At 46.4% G+C, this 17,759-nt stretch overlaps 1 protein-coding gene across 1 annotated transcript; it reads right to left on the reverse strand.

The window, feature by feature from the left end:
- Window positions 1–4,587: 4,587 nt before the first annotated feature.
- LOC125551144 (pentatricopeptide repeat-containing protein At5g47360) lies at window positions 4,588–10,077 on the reverse strand. Its single transcript, XM_048714299.1, has 4 exons — window positions 8,445–10,077; window positions 7,792–7,969; window positions 5,183–5,422; window positions 4,588–4,933 (listed from the first exon to the last, which is right to left on the reverse strand). The coding sequence occupies exon 1, from the start codon at window positions 9,966–9,968 to the stop codon at window positions 8,586–8,588; it is 1,383 nt and encodes a 460-aa protein (XP_048570256.1). The 5' UTR covers window positions 9,969–10,077; the 3' UTR covers window positions 4,588–4,933; window positions 5,183–5,422; window positions 7,792–7,969; window positions 8,445–8,585.
- Between the last annotated feature and the right edge of the window lie 7,682 nt (window positions 10,078–17,759).

Raw genomic sequence — 17,759 nt, forward strand, 5'->3', positions numbered from 1 at the left:
AAGCCGCAGTCGGCACGCCCGCAGGGAGCCTCCAGCCGTCCCTCACCGGTCCTCCACGCGCCACCGGTTGCCACGACGGGGCGGATCTGGACGGGACGCCAGATTTGCGGCTGCCGTCGCCCATCTCCAGGCATAGACTCCATCGAGGGAAGAGCACCATGCCGGCCATAGATCTGGCTGCTGTCGCATAGGCAAGGGACGCCGCCCTACCTGCTGCTCAAGGATCCAATACTAGAGTCGTCCTTGTCGCCTCCGGGTGATCCCGCAGCCCCCGCCGTGTCCGGCCCTCCATGCACAGGACGAGGCACCGCAGCCGGACCTGCCCACGCGCCGCCGCGTCCTGAATGAACACGTCGCCGCCGTCCGAGGACGCCCGCCCGCGCCGAGCCCTCGCACAAGGAGGAGATGGGGGGCCGCCGCCGCCAGCACATGCCGGGCTTTGCCCGACGGCGCGGACCGGCGATGGCGAGGGGAGAAGAGGGGCGAGGGGACCTGAGGCGTCGGCGGCTAGGGTTGCCCCCTCGGTTGCTCGCGAGGGGAGTGACCCGAGAGGGTCGCGGGGGACTCTCTTTAAAAGATCGTATTTTATTTTCGCTGGGATAACAACTGGATCATAGTATCATATAGTTGAGGCCAGAAAACTATAGTGTGGCCGATTACAGCTTCTTTGTTGGGCAGACCGGTGTCAGTCTCATCTGCCTTTCCCCACGGCATAAACAAATTAAACTCCAATGACGCACGCACGCAGCGTTTATGATAAGATAGCCATGACCCATCTCCATCTCCATCTCCATCCGGGGCCTGTTTAATTTAGGCGCAATCAGCCAGCTGCCCAACTTGTCACTCGTACCCATCGCACCGTCTCCGTCTCAACTACTAGTAGAGTAACTTTTTGCCTTGCTTTTTGTTTCTTGCTGAGGAATATAAAAAAGATAGTTGCATGCCTTGGGAAGTAACCAAGGTGATGTGGTAACACGTGACGGAATAGCGCAGCGAGTAGACCCTTCTTGGAGAGTTCTGATTTTCACCTTCCGCAACCGTGCGCGAGTTCCTACCGCCTTCCTTTGGGGGGACATGGGACATAACGGTGTGCGTCTCTGCGTATCAACTTGACCGTGCACCGATCAACTTGCAGCGGCAGGTTTAGGTTTATTAGGTCGATAACCACCTGCCGCTTGCCCGAACGTGCAAGCGCAACCTCATCCATCTCCGATCTGGAGCTCATAATGACGAGACGGCTCCCCGAAAGAAAACGAGGGCAACTGGGGAAAAGGGGAGATGTATGCCAGCACAGCACAGTATACGGATGTGCTAGTGCCTGAGGCACATGCACCAACGCACATACACTAGTAGTAGGATGTTCCAAATGGCACGCATTCTTTTCCTGTGCTCATTTATACGTGTGCAGTGCAGGGCCTTCCACAATCCAAGTGGCTGCGGCGGGCGTCGGCCGATTGCAGACAGCCAGGCCCACCGCTCGAGCTTGAAAGCACGTGACCTTTCAGTTGCCCCTCGAGCTCAGTTTGGAGAGGAGAACATGGCCATTTTGCTAATTTTCACCTGCTTCAATTTTCGACTCCCTCGATCCCATAATATAAGAGCATTTTTGACAATCTTATATTATGGGACGGAAGAAGTAGATACATGAAATTCAAGCATGGACGAACAGTGTTCCTAGTTCCTCCTACGACTAAGTTGTTTTAAGATGTACTCCCTCCGTCCCATAATATAAGGGTCAAAAGCGCTCTTATATTATTAGACGAAGTGAGTACAATTTTAGTAACTAAAAACTTACTGAAACTTTTAATCCACATGTGTTTATAGTGAGGTGGAAAATGGGAATAAGTGGGTGTTGATCCAAAAGCTAAAAAAACATGAAATTTCAAAAGATCCTAAGTAATTTAGATAAATGATCTTATAAACTATATAAACTAAAGGGTATATGCAAGGATTGTTGTTGAGCAACAAGCATTGATGCTCCTTGGGATTTTCGGTTAACCAAACATTGTATTTGTTGTGTGCAATCCTCAATAATGGGGGCAACAGCTAGACACTGAGACTCATTTGATGTGAGGATCTTTCGTGATCAGAACAAATACCAGTCGGACACTAATTATCAACGCGGCCATTAGTTTTTTTTTCAAAAAGGGGAATTTCCCGGCCTCTGCATCAGAAAGATGCATACGACCATCTTATTAACCAAATAACGCAGTGCCAACATGATTCCAAGGTCTCCAAAAGTAATACGAAAAAAGGAAAAAAGCTCACACAGAGCCAAAGAAGGCTAGAAACACCCACTAGCCATGAACAGACGCCACAACCGGCTGGCTAAAACTAGATAGGTAAACTACATGCCTATCCTATTACATGACCGCCATCCAAACCGGTTGAAGATATCCCGAGCTACCATCTCCCATCGAAAAGACCCAGTAACCAAATGCTCCCTGGCCTCCGTCTGGGTGAGTAGCGACCATGAACGGATCAGAGCCATAGCGCGGAATAAAACCTGCAAAAAATGTATACATGATATTCTGTTAAAAACCAAATCATTTCTGTAAGTCCAGATAGTCCACAGCAAAGCACAAACTTCAACCCGAATGTGTCTCGCTAAGTCAGGCTCAATCCCATTAAGCCATGTCCCAAATAGCGCGTTAACAGAATTCGGTGGATTGATATTAAAAGCAACGTGGACCGTCTGCCAAAGTACTTTGGCCAACGGGCAATCAATAAAGAGATGTTTGATAGTCTCATCCCGATCACAGAAACTACACCTAGTAGGTCCTGTCCAATTACGCTTTATCAAGTTGTCCTTTGTTAAAATAACTTGTTTATGGACAAACCACATAAACACTTTTATTTTTAAAGGAACTTTGACAGCCCAAACATGCTTAGAGGTAGGAATGGAGTTCGAATTAATAACATCAATGTACATTGATTTAACAGTGAATGCTCCAGACCTAGTCAATTTCCAGCGTAATTCATCGGGTTGTTGAGATAGTTGGATCTCCATCAGTCTCCTAACTAAACGGAGCCATTCTTTCCAACGATTGCCCGCTAGCGTCCGTCGGAACTGAATATTAAGGGGGATAGATTGAAAAACCGAGGCGATGAACACTTCACGTCGTTGAACAATACGGTACAAAGACGGATATTGGATAGCCAAAGGTGTTTCGCCGAGCCAAGTATCCTCCTAGAAACGTGTACTAGAGCCGTTTCCAATAGCAAACCTCATCCTATTAAAGAAAGCTTGTTTGACTTTCATCAAACCTTTCCAGAAGGGTGAATCAGTCGGCTTGACTGTAACCTGGGACAAAGTTTTTGTCTGGAGGTACTTGGCACGAAGGATTTGAGCCCACATGGCATCATTCTCCGTTGAGAGCTTCCACAGCCACTTGCTAAGAAGGCATCTATTCTTAATTTCTAGATTCTCAATACCGAGACCCCCTTGGTCTTTCGGTCTACAGATGATATCCCATTTAGCAAGCCGATATTTTCGTTTAAGCTCATCACCCTGCCAAAAGAAACGCGATCGATAGAAGTCCAGTCTCTTCCTAACACCAACTAGGACCTCAAAGAACGAGAGGAGAAACATAGGCATGCTCGTGAGCACCGAATTAATCAGGATTAGTCGGCCTCCGTATGACATGAGCTTACCCTTCCAACAACTCAGTTTCTTCTCAAATCGGTCCTCGATGCACTTTCACTCTTTGTTTGTCAGCCTACGATGGTGGATTGGAATCCCCAGGTAAGAGAAGGGCAACTCTCCCAACTCGCACCCAAACAATTGCTTATAAGCCTCCTGTTCGTCTTTAGCTTTACCAAAACAGAACAGCTGGCTCTTATGAAAGTTAATCTTTAACCCGGTCAATTGTTCAAATAGGCATAACACAAGCTTCATATTTCTCGCCTTGGCCAAGTCATGCTCCATAAAGATAATTGTATCATCTGCGTACTGAAGGATGGATACACCTCCATCAACGAGATGAGGTATCAGTCCACCTACTTGACCATTTTCCTTAGCCCTTCCTATCAAAATTGCTAACATATCCACCACAATGTTAAATAGGATAGGGGACATCGGATCTCCTTGTCTTAGGCCTTTATGTGTCTGGAAGTAATGACCTATGTCATCATTAACTTTAATTCCCACACTACCTTTTTGCGTAAATGATTCAACCTGTCGACACCAGGCTTCATCAAAACCTTTCATACGCAATGACTGTTGGAGGAATGGCCATTTGATCTTATCGTACGCTTTCTCGAAATCCACCTTAAAAATTACTCCATCTAATTTTTTGGAATGGATTTCATGGAGCGTTTCATGCAGGACAACCACCCCTTCAAGGATGTTTCTGTCCGGCATGAAAGCGGTTTGAGACTGTTGCACCACAGAATGCGCAATCTGTGTGAGCCTATTAGTCCCTACCTTGGTGAAAATTTTGAAACTAACATTGAGGAGGCATATCGGCCTGAATTGCTCAATTCTCACAGCATCCGTTTTCTTAGGAAGCAATGTGATAGTTCCAAAATTCAAGTGAAATAACTTAAGCTGTCCAGAGAACAAGTCATGGAAGTAGCAAATCCCCCTTAATAATGTGCCAGCACTTTTTATAAAACTCGGCCGGGAATCCATCCGGACCGGGAGCCTAGTTGAAGAAATATATTAGAGCAATACAACGACATCTGACATTAGATGTTCCTCAATAGCAAACCAAGATGCAAAGGCAGCCTACTGGCAGTTGTCCCTGAGGTTGACAGTGCAATGCCAAAATTTCGTGGGACCTGATTCCTTGCCTCTTTGTATGTCTACACCACCGTGCAAACCAACGGTGCATGCAAAAGATATGCTAAATGACTGATGTGTTGTGTTACCGGGAATCAGCTGAACTGCTGAAGGTTACTGTGAAGCAAAGTTGACCGGCCACTGGAGACTCTGCAGGAACAGACCACGGATTACGAATGTTAGTCCAGTTCATAACATCAGGGAGTGAGGAAGAGATTGAAGTCACGCAGAAAAAAAAGGACAGATCTAAGCATTAGCGTGCAGGCAGATCGTTGTTCGTCCTCGTCTTGTATTACGGAAGAGCAACAGTTCGTTATTGGGATCATTACACCATATCAATATTCTGAACCAGAGATAAGACAAATGTACATCTTTGATGGAGGAGGAGGTCAGTATTACCTCTAGTACCAAAACAAATGGCAGGACCCGTCGCTAGATAGGCAAGCAGGGGCTGCCAGCACGGTTGAGGCCAGGAGGCGGAGGTGTTTATGGTCCAGAACTGAGAGCAATGCTGGGCTGAGAACCTCACGAACCAGCTAGTCCGTAGCAACAACCTTACTCCAGTTTGAAGTAATGATTTCTACTTTGAAAGGTATTTGCAGGATACGAGATAGCATAAGACTATAACAGTATATTGTCCTGCACAAAAACAAGGAACAGGGAACAAACTCAGAAGTTCAACAGTGATACTGCAGCGCAATTCCGTTTCAAAAGTACTGCAGTGTAATGCAGGTGAGTGGATCTGTAATAAACATTAGCTCACATTCAGAAGAGCTGGACTGAATCTGAATAAGACAGGGTACCACATGGTGAACATAATTTTAACAAGTGTTCGAGACTAAGCAAGAACAAGAAAGATCCATCTGAATTCAGGCTCAAAAACCTTAACGAGACCAAAAGGCTATGATTTTAATCATGTGTAACCAAAAGGTTGATGCGGTGGGTTTACTTGGGAAAAAGAACAGTCTATACGGTCTATGCAAGTGGAAAATAATCACCAGTTGTGATGAATTGACTGAAGACTAGCACTACCCTTACAATGCTTAATTCACTACATTACAAATAAAGTATCCAAATATAAATCGAAGATGCTAACTGCTCTGCTTGAACTGTTGGTGAGATTCGCCTGGTCAGAGATAAATCAATCAGGATTCAGGAAATTCAATTTCTAAAATGCATAGGTGATCAAAATTTCTTAATGTTAGTTGATAAATCGCAAGGCTTTTTAGTAATCACATGCAGTTATAAGGCTCCAGTAAAATAAGTAACTCCCTATGAGCTATTATCAGTTTATCACATGTTTGTATGGGGAGTCACATATAAATAAGTAACTCCAGTGAAAATTATATTTTTCGTCCCTGAACTCTTTTTGAAAATTTATAAATGGTCCCTAAACTCCAAAACCAGCAAACTGCAGTCCCTCAACTTTTAAAAACAGAGAAGTTTAGTCCCTGGGAGTACCACTTTAGGTGGTTTCTTTGCTGATCGGGTGTCGTTTTTTACTCAAACTGGGTGGGGCCCGTCTGTCAGTGACAGGAGACGCACAAAATATAGTGGGACCCGTGACCCGTCTGTCAGTGGTGGAAACGCGAAATAAATCAACGCAGCAAAAAAATGGCGTGTAATAGAGTCGAACTGGGCACCTCCCACAGCGTGCACACTGGAGCTAAGCCACCTATCCAAAAATAATCTGATGTTGTACTGAGTGATACATGTTATATATTACTCCCTCTGTAAACTTTTTAGTGATCTAAACGATCAATCTTATAAAAGTACAGAGGGAGTACTTAGTATTTAGTTGGGGTGCATACACAAACTCCACATGACCACACCTCACGCAGGGTGCACACACTCGAACTCGGCACCACACGCAGAGTGCACACACAACGGACATAAGTAGAAATGCAGAACAAATGGTACGTCTAGGTCAACTAGTTAGTTAGCTACTAAATTAAAAAAGAGTAATAACTACTTACATTATTTTACCAATTTTGACATTTGTATCTCCATTGTACAAATTCGTACACATCAATACAGCTACTCCATCATGCACATGAGTCCAGAAAAAATTTAATAATATATGCGCAGAAAGTTGAATCAGCAAACACCTAATACAAATGCAAAAGCACAAGTCAAACTACTAATTACTTGAGCAAAAACAAGGAAAAGAAAACACACAGCATGGCATAACTACTTTTTCTTCAGTTTTAATTAGGAATAAAGACAAATAAATTTCTTTTAAATTAGTTAATTTTGAACGCGTTTAATACCCACATATATAATACAAATCAATATATACCGCTATGTTAAATGCAAAACATTTCCTGTATGGCTACCTTGTGCACCCTTCATGCTGGAGGTCCCAGATTCAAACTATGCATTGTGCATTTTGTTTTAAGCATTTATTTTCGTTCTCCTGATGCTGACAAGTGGGACCCGCACATGATGTATCCAGTTTTAGTCAAAAAACACTCCCGGACAGCAAAGAACCACCCGAAGCGGCACCAGGGACTAAACTTATCCGGTTTTGAAAGTTGAGGGATTACAGTTTGCTGGTTTTGGAGTTTAGGGATCATTTGTAAACTTTTGAAAGAGTCGAGGGATGAAAAATATACTTCTCCCACACGATTAAACAAGGACAGTTCACAGGAGATTCAAGGCATCCCATTGCCTGGCAATCGGCGCCTGCTACATATATCAAATGTCCAATTAAGTCATACTGCAATGATCAGAAAATAGAAAAACATATGCATCATAGAAGAGTTTAGATAGGATATAACAGCATTGTGCTATAACCATCCGATGAATGAACAATGAAATTACTAGAATCAGAACAATTATTTCAATCAACAGTGCATCATTCAATAGGGTACTTTCGTACGAGGCGATCTGACCACCAGGCATCAACAACTTGCAGTAGTACTCAACTGAAGCTGGTAATTAGAAAATGTATCATGCACCAATTATACTGGAACAGAATGTACATGTCATACAAGGGAAATCGTTACCAATTGTATGCTTGGTTCTCTTCGATGCAGGTGACCAGGGTGATGCACGCAACACCCGGTAACTTTATATTCCTAGAGCCCCGTTTAAGCATCTATGCGGCAAGAAGCGTGTCCATTAGTCCAATCCCCATAAACACTGCCTCCATCTGCAGCTTCGTCACATGCCCAATTGCCCATGCTAACAAAGTAACAAATAATGTTAAGACAATAATCCTGTTGCAGTTGCTTGTATATGAGCTCTTGTCCGAGTAAAAATCTTGCCTCCAAAAAGAAAGCCTTTTGGGGAATAGTATAATACAATGATTTATCATTTAATAACCTAATTGCATAAATGTATCAAAATCTTTAGGTGCAAACACAGCAGTGACAGTATTCTCAGAAGTTCTCTATGTCTCGATACAAATACCGGGTGTATATTTCCCTTGGAAAAAAAGCAAGTTTATATAGAAGGTTGCATTTGCATGGATATGCACAAAAAATATCATATACACATAATGCACTAAAGAATTGCACATGTGCATAAAATTGATGCAGGTATTCTAATTGCTATAATTTGCTTCCCTCTCCGCAGATATCTAGAGTTATTGTGATAGCTTTGATAAACGCAGGGGTTTCTCTTCCACGAAAAATAGCAGATCGTGCAATCTACTCACAAGAATGTTAAAATAACAGGTCCTCCAATGAATGTATTTTTTCCCTGCACTGTTCTTGTTCTTCAAACCATCTTCTACAAGAATTGAGCACAGAGCCACACAATGCTCAAAGTGACATCACTTCAGAGGATCTCCTCAATCCTAATACTGTAATACATGTGATGCTAGCTCCTCATCACCATGTTGCTTCAGTAGCTGCACCAAACAATCAGCGCAAGAAGCATCAATCCGTATTCCCCTATCCATGACCTTCCTCACCAACGCCGAGGCCTCAAGGACATGCCCCTCTTGACACAGCCCCAGCAACACGCCAGCATAGACATCAGAATCACAGAGCACCCCATTCTCATCCATCAGTCTCAACCAACAGCAAGCATGCAACCACATTTTCCTCTGACACAGCTCCCTCGCCATTGCACTTCCTGCGAGCGGGCTCAGTTGCACCCCTGTCTTCATCATCCTCTGCGCGAGGCCTTCAGCTTCCCTTGTCATCCCAGCCACAGACAAGCCTACCAGAAGAACATTATAGCACTGCCCGCTTGACAAAGTTCCGTCAACGACCAATCGCTCCACCACATCATATGCCTTCGAAAGCAAGCCAGCCCCCCTGGCCGCGCAAAACCCATCGATCAGCGTCCGCACAAAAATGCGATTCGGCATCACCCCTCTAGCTATCATCCTATCCAGCAAACTCAGAGCTTCCACCATTCTCCCTTTTCGGCACAGGCATTTCGCCAAACACGTGTACGACACCACGTTGGGCACACACCCGGCACCAAGCCTGCCACCCTCCATCTCCTCCAGCAGCACCACTGCGGCATCCACATGACCGAAAGCGAGCATCCCATCGAGCATCGCGGTGTAAACTACCACATTGGCCGCGCATCCAAACTCAGGCATTTTGTCGATCAGACAGCGGGCGCCTTCGAAGTCGCCCCTGTACGCCAGCCTATGCACCGCGGTCACGATCAGGGGGACAGTCGGGTTGACGCCGGACCTGGACATGATGTCCAGAACGGCGGAGACATCAGCATGCCAGCGTGCGGCGCGGAGGGCGGAGTGGAAGCAGGCCACGTCGGGCGCGAGGCCGGAGGATCGCATGTGGCGGAGGACGGCGAGTGAGACGGGGAAAAGGCCGGCATGAGTGGAGATGCCGAGGAGGAGGGCGTAGTGCGGGAGGGGCAGCGGGTGCGGGGAGGAGGAGAGGAGGAGGGGCACGGCGGAGGGGAGGTCCGGGAGCGAGGCGGCGAGCGAGGAGAGGGTGTGCGGGGAGGGGAGCGGCGGGGAGGGGGGCAGGCGCCAGAGGAGGAACCGGAGGGAGAGGAGCGGGGAGGGGAGGCGCGGGAGGAGGTCGGGGAGCGTGTGGAGGGGGAACGCGTCCGACGGGGACGGGAAGGCGCGGGAGAGGGCGCGCGGGAGCGGCGTGGACGAGGCCTCCGGCGAGCGGAGGACGGCGAGGAGGGTGGCGAGGTTGGGGTCGCCGTGGGTGGAGAGGCGGCGGAGGAGGGTTAAGCGCGGGGGCATCTGGTTTGGACGACGGAGCGAGGTTGGTCCGGCGCGGCGGCGCAGAAGGCAAGGCGAAGCGGAACTGGAAGCGTCCGAACGAGAAGCCTGAAGTGAGCGTAAAATGGGCAGGCCCAATCTGGCGAGCTCAAGATTTTTCTTTTCTTTCTCCATAAACCGCCTCTTACTAGATGATTTTATTTTATTTTCAAGTTCGTGTTAAAAAAATCATGTATATTAAAAAATGTTCAACATACTAAAAATAGTTCATCGTATATACTCCATAAAAAAGGTCAGCATATGCTAAAAGGATTCACCGTACATTTTTTTCACGGGAGCTATATCTCACTTGAGAATAGCTCTCATCTCGCTAAATTTTCCTCCTCTGTAGTTTTTGGCCCCCATTGCTCCAAGGGAAACCACGGGTTCGAATTTCCTATGACGGACGATGATGTCATATGTGTCGGGTACCCTCTTCTTTTTAGGGTAAAAGTTACCGCTTTATTTAAACTTCAAACCTCGGAATATCATCCGATATAACATCAAGAACAAAGTCTGGGGAAAACCCCAACCAAAACTTACACAACTCATCACCTACCCTTACTTTAGCTAACTTATGCGCGGCAATATTAGCACTTCGCCGAACCCACGAAAATCTGCTCTCAGCAAATGTCCCAAGAAGAGACTTGATCTCTTGTACCCACGGACCTGCAGCGGAAGATTCTTTCTCAATTGTTGTAGCATGTTTACCACACCTTGAGCATCAAGCTCCACGTGAACTCTTGTTGCGCTTATCTCCATTGCCACATGCGAACCGCTTCTGCAAGCCAGTATCTTCGAAGCTTTAGGATCAACAACATTTGGAAAGTGATGACAGACAGCTGCCAGAAAGCCATTGTTGTGATCTCTAAGCACAATGCCTCCTCCTCCTTTCTCTCCATGTTTAGAAATAGCCCCATCGGAGTTCACCTTCACCTAGCCTTCATCATGGCGCTCCCAGCGCTGTGGTTCGGCATCATTTTGGAGATGGTTTTGGCTGGAGGGACTCGTAGTGTTGCCATTGTTGCTTCTTTGTCTCTTTGTTGCCCTGATTTGGGTGGTTGAGGCATGGAGACTGTGTGTAGTGGTGGGCAGCAGCGATTCTCTACTATGGTGTGGCTTTGTGGAGGTGGCGCGTGGTGTTAGCGCCGGTGACAATGGCAAATGATGTGAATATCCTTGCCATGGTTGCTCGATGAAGTTTTTGGCGGCGTATTAATGCCACGACAACGCCACAGGCATTTGCCATCATGGCTGGATCAGGTGGTGGAAATGAGCTGGAATGTCCATTTAGCTCGGTGTCCCAAAACCGAACGAGGATTGACTCTCTTTTGCATAATTTGTATCAAGCGCATGAGTGCCGCAATGCCTGGCGTCCCCTCAGCTTCTTGGGGAGACCTACTGTTTCATCGTTGCCCCGCCTCCCTGTCGAACACCAACAAGCTCCATCTCCTTACAAGGTCCAGAAAGAAGCCCCACCCCTCTCGTAGACATTTTGTCGTGATTCTTGGGCATAGATCGTTTCTGCTCCTGCTGGCTCCATGGCCCCGACGGATATCTCGATGCGGCCCGCTTTGGAGAAGCAGGCCGAGCTGCTACGCTCTGAGCTCCTTGGTATGGCTTCCTTTCAGCTTGAGAAAATGGTCCAGCCACTGCGTGACGCTGTTGACTCAATGAAAGGTTGGATGTTGCGGATGGAGAGCTTCATGGAGTGAGTTGAGGCCTGGGTGGGCTCTCCTTGACGCCGCATGTGTTACAGACTACTCATGTGTTGCACCCTTTGGTTGTGCCCAATGGCAGCTTCAAGGTTGAGAGGGGAGACGAGCTTCATGGTCGTTTCTCCCCTCGTGCTAGGGCCAGCTCACCGTCGTTAGCCTCTGAGGGACTTGACAATGATGTTGTTGTGACTCCAATGCTACAGATCATGCCCGAGCTTCGGGAGTTGTGTGGGGGACCGGTTCTGCCTTTGTGCGTCGAGCAACTGCAGGTAGACCCTCCTGAGATCTCGAGTGTGGCTTTGCCACCGGCATCACCCCAGGAGTCGATCCAGATAGTTGATGCGGAGGAGGGTAGTGATTTGGACGGTGCGATCTCTCACTCGCCTAAGTCCATTGGGCGTCAGGTGTTAGCCATGGAGCGCGGAGTTTCAGATGTTGCTGCCCTTCCCTCATCTATGACATCGAGCAGGTGATTCCTGCGAGTGGCATGGCCATTGAGCCAAGTGTGTTGGCACCTACTCCAAATCCAGATGCTCTCGCGAAGGAACTTTGTGACTTGCTCGCTAGCGTGGAGGTTGCTAGACCTAGTTTGGGCAGGTCAATTGCTTGCCTCCTGACGGGGACACCAATAAGGGGCAAACAAAAGAAGGTGGGCAAAAGCAAGAGTGGCGTTATAGGCAAGGCGTCTCTGGTTGCTTGATGGATGATCTTCGGTCTCTTGGCCTTTCCACTTGGATTGGGAGGTGCATGGTGTCTTATGTCGAGGTGTTCTTGTCGGGATTCACTTGGCAAAGTAACAATGTCGAGGTTTGTGGATGTTGTGCATTCAGAGAGTTTGACAAGGGCCGACTATGCGGTTGTGGGGTTTTCTTGTCATGTGAGTAGTTACCTCGTGCTTCGTCTGTGTAGGTTTTCGCCCGATTTTCCTTAAATCAACAGGGCAATTCTTTTTTTCTTAATTAATTTATGAGGTAAAACTTATGCCTTCGTTTAGAAAAAAAATATTGGTCAAACTGGGCATTTTCTTTGTCTCGGCGATCTTCAGGACAAGCACATCTCCTTATCCATCTTAAGACATACACATCTGCTTGAGGGTATCATCCCGTTCATCCCAAAATCTGAAATCCGAGACCTTCGGTTCTCAAGAGTCATAATGACAGCCATAACCGGGCAAAAAAGTACCATTTTGTGATGTACAGAACCCGCTGCTCACGATCTATTGAACGAATCCAAGGATACATAGTACTTTCATAGAGGTTGGAATGGGGATTGGGAGAAGAGAGGTACAGCTTGGGGAAGAAGGAAGAAGGGAGAGTCTAAGAGGGGATCGAGATCCAATTACAATTCACTGCCTTCTCCGGCTCAGCTACTGGGTATTTAATGCACTCTATTACATGGGGTCCTCTTGCCCTACGAGATGGGCCAACGTCCCAAACGTTTGAGTTAACTTCTGGCCTGCCACTTAGTATATGTCCCCTTCTTCTCCTGTCTGCTCCCTAATGCGCCTTTCGTCAGCAACAGAGCACTAGTGCTGACAGTGCCGCCCTCTTGAGATTCAGCCTGACCCCAGGCTGGAGCAGTAGGGTAGCGAAGCTTGATTGTATCATAATCCTCCCAGGTGGCTGCCTTGGCTGGAAGTCCTGTCCACTGTACCAAAACCTGCAACAATGCACGGTCACCTTTTTTGACTAATTTCCTGTCGAAGATCATACCTGGCTGCACGTCCATACTGGAAAAATCAACTGGGGCAGGCGCAATGGAAAAGACCGGTGTATGATCTGGTACAAATTCTTTGAGTTGAGAGACGTGAAACACGGGGTGGATCTGGGCTGCTACAGGTAGCTGAAGTTTGTAAGCAGCCGGTCCAATCTGTTCCAAAACTTCAAAAGGCCCATAGAACTTGTATGCTAATTTTGCACATGGTCGGTTGACTACAGTGTGTTGAGCATATGGCTGGAGCTTCAAATACACCGAGTCTCCCACCGAAAACATCCTGGGTGATCTGTTATGATATGCATAGTGTTTCATCTTCGTCCGGGCTTTAAGTAAGTGCGCCTTCAGCAGAGATGTATGTGCCTGGTGTTCCTTAAGCCACTGTTCCACTTCAACATTATCAGAGGTAAGCAAAGAGGGAAACACTCCATAAGTAGGTTCATATCCATAGAGAGCTTTAAAAGGGGAGCACTCCAAAGCAGAATGAAAATTAGTATTGTATCAGAATTCTGCTAAGGGTAACCATGAATGCCATTTTGTTGGAGTATCATGTACTGCACATCTGAGAAACATCTCCAGACACTGATTCACTCTTTCACTCTGCCCATCTGTTTGAGGATGATAGGCAGTACTCATGAGCAATTTAGTATCCCAAATCTTGAACAAATCCTTCCAAAAGTGACTGGTAAAGATCTTGTCCCTATCTGAAACTATAGTATGGGGTGGTCCATGCAATTTAACCACAGTATGTAGAAATGCTTTCGCTACCACTGGAGCAGAGAAAGGGTATTTCAAGGGGATAAAGTGAGCATACTTGGTTAGTCTATCAACCACCACTAAGATCACTTTATAGCCCTCAGATTTTGGTAGAGCTTCGATGAAGTCCATGGTGATCTCTTGCCAAGGTCCGTCAAGTACAAGAAGTGGTTGAAGTAATCCGGGAGATTTCACATGTTCATGCTTTGCTTGTTGACACACAACACATTGATGAACAAAATCAATGATATCTTGTTTCAGCCCAGTCCACACAAACAGTTTCCTAACTCTTTGATATGTAGCCTGGATGCCAGAGTGTCCCCCCACAACACTTGCATGAAAGGCAGAAATGAGTTTTGTTCTCAATGTTTGATTTGCTCCAATCCATATTCTGCCTTGATGCTTGATCACACCTTTCTCCAGAGAGTACTCTGATGTATCAGCAGCAGAAATAGCTAGTTTCTGAAGCAGTGTTTGAGCATCTGGGTCCACCTCATATGAATTAAGTACTTCCTGTAGCCACACATGTCTACTGGTGGAAGTAGTGGTCACTGCCAGTAAGTGCCCTACTCTGGATAAGGCATCAACTGCTAAGTTCTCACTGCCTTTTTTGTATTGAAACTGAAATTGCAGCTCCACTAACTTGGTCATGGCTTTTTTTCTGAACATCAGTTGTAAGGACTTGGTCTTCCAACTGACACAGACTTTGATGATCCGTTTTGATAATAAAAGGACCTCGTTGTAGATATGCTCTCCATTTTTCTACAGCCATCATAATTGCCAAAAACTCCTTTTCGTAGATGGACAGAGATTGATTTTTGATGCCCAAAGCTTTGCTATAAAAGGCAACAGGGTGTCCTCCTTGAGTGAGCACAACACCAATTCCTGTAGCACATGCATCTGTTTCAATGCCGAACGGCTGGTCAAAGTCAGGCAACACTAATACAGGAGTAGTCATCATCGCTGCATTGAGTTTCTCAAAAGCTTCCTGGGCCTCTGAGGACCAAGCAAAGGCTTGTTTCTTCAGTAGTTGAGTGAGTGGTTTAGCAATTATACCATATCCTTGCACAAACTTCCTGTAATATCCCGTGAGCCCCCCAAACCCTCTTAATTCAGTCACGTTCTGAGGAGTAGGCCACCTGGCCATAGCCAAAGTTTTCTCAGGATCTGTCTGAACCCCTTTGTCAGAAATGATGTGCCCTAGATATTCCAACTGTTGCTGTGCAAAAGTGCATTTGGTACTCTTAGCAAAGAACTGATGCTCTCTTAAGGTTTGAAACACTATTCTGAGATGTTCCAAATGTTCTTCCAGGGTCTCACTAAAGATTAAGATATCATCCATGAAGACAAGAACAAATTTTCTGTTGTAAGCAGCAAAAATCCAATTCATGATGCATTGAAAAGTGGAGGGGGCATTAGTAAGACCAAAGGGCATCACCCTAAAATGATACTGTCCACTGTGAGTTTTGAAAGCTGTTTTGTGTTCATCCTCCGGTAACATTCTAATTTGATGATATCCTGACCTGAGATCTAACTTGGAGAACCACTTAGTGCCACTAAGCTCATCCAAAAGCTCATCTACCACTGGCATTGGGAACTTGCTCTTCACAGTGATGGAATTTAGCTTCCTATAATCTGCACAAAATCTCCAAGATCCATCTTTCTTTTTTACCAATAGGACAGGAGAAGCAAAAGAGCTGAGACTGGGAGTGATAGTACCAGCTTTAAGCATTTTCTGCAACTTGCCTTTCAATCTCATCTTTCTGCAGTGGTGAGTATGTGTAAGGTTTGGAGTTGACAGGAGCGGCCCCTGGTAACAAGTGTATTGCATGGTTCAAAGTTCGAGAGGGTGGTATCTCAGTAGGTTCTTTGAAGACATCTGCAAACTCCTGTAACAAGGGTTGTACTGGATCAGGAACAGGGTCAGGCTTTTTATCACATATTGGTTGTATCAGTGCCACTGCCCAAATATCATTGCCTTTGTGCCATTTCATAGTTTGTTCTAGAGTGACCTCCTTGATGTCCTCTGCAGACTGTGGAAGAATTCCTTGCAGCTTAACCAGACTATCCTTGTGACTGAACTGGATCCATTTGTTTCTCTAGTGACATGTCATTTCCCCTTGAGCTTCCAACCAGTCCATGCCCAAAATGAGATCATAACCTCCCAAATCAAGAACTTTAAAATCATACTCAAATGTGTGTCCCTGGATCCACCAGTTGAGCTGGGGCACTTCAGAATTACACAACAGTTTCTCTCCATTGGCCACTGTTACAGAGATTTCTTTGGACAGTTGTTGTGGTGTCACTTGAATTCTGGGTAGCAGCGCTGAATCCATGAAACTGTGAGTACTACCTGAGTCTAGGAGAATAAGTACCACTTGATTGCCAATAAGAGCTCGCAAGCGAATGGTTCTAGGGTGATCAGCTCCAGACAAGGCATTGACAGACAAGTGCATTTCTTGCAAAGAAGTTTCTTGTTCTTCTACTGCATCAAGTATATAATCTGACAAAATGGCTTCAGCTGCACTAGTCATGGCCATGACTGCAGTAGGAGTGGGTGGTTTCACACAAGTATGACCAGGTGTGTATTTGTCCCCGCAACTGAAACACAGGCCATTAGTGCGCCTATACTCCTTCAACTTCCTTGCTTTCCATAGCTCTGCAGCAGGTGGAGTGCTTGGGCGTGTGTCCGTCTTGAAGAAGGCAGTTCTGGTAGTAAAACTTCTGTTGGAGCGAGCACGCTGTACTATCTCTTCCTGGATCAATGCATATGGAGTTGCTTCACTAACAGTAATGGGTAGCTGCATATCAACAGCAGCCCGGAGTTCTTCCTTGAGGCCCAGAGTGAACCTCATCACCAAAAATGTGTCACTCACTGTCGGTTCATACAACAAAAGTTGATACACTAGTTGGGTGAACTCCCGTTTGTACTCAGCCACTGATCTGGTCTGTTTAAGTAACAATAGAGCTCTCATCTTTGTGTGATGAACATTCACATCAAACTCCTGCATAACTACCATCCTAAACTCATTCCAGCACGGCCACTGATGCAGAGCCTTGTATGCATGGAACCAATTTACTGCATCACCAGACAGGTGCAGCGTAGCTGATGTGATCTTGAATTCTTCAGGGATAGCATACAGTGAGAAGTAGGCCTCACATCCATCTAGCCAGATACGAACATCCTCTCCCTCGAAACGGGGAAAATCCATTTTGGGCATCCATGGTTTCTTCGACTGAACTTCGGTCCCAAAATGCTCTGTTGCAGAATGCCCAGCTTGAGTCACAAACACAGGTGGTGGAACGGCCGGCTGCCTATGCTGCGGTGGCGTACCCAAAATGCCATCGCTGGTGGACGTGCTCGGAGGAGATTGCTTTGGTCCTGACTCACGAGCAGCTGCTGCCTGCTCCTGTCTAATTTCCCCAATCGACTTCATCGTGAGACTGACATTGTTCTGAACAATATGCATCTGCGCCGCCTGTGCCGTGAACTGCTGATCAAGGGAATCCAAGCGACTAAATAGATCATCTAGCTTACCCAACTTGTCGCCCACCGTTTGCAGAAGCTGCAGCTGTTCTCCCACCC

This window comes from Triticum urartu, chromosome 4 (genome assembly GCF_003073215.2).
Source record: "Triticum urartu cultivar G1812 chromosome 4, Tu2.1, whole genome shotgun sequence".
Taxonomy (NCBI): Eukaryota; Viridiplantae; Streptophyta; class Magnoliopsida; order Poales; family Poaceae; genus Triticum; species Triticum urartu.

What these genes read in the sequence shown, in the direction of transcription:
- LOC125551144 (XM_048714299.1), bottom strand. Translation starts at nt 9,968, where the DNA reads ATGCCCCCGCGCTTAACCCTCCTCCGCCGCCTCTCCACCCACGGCGAC.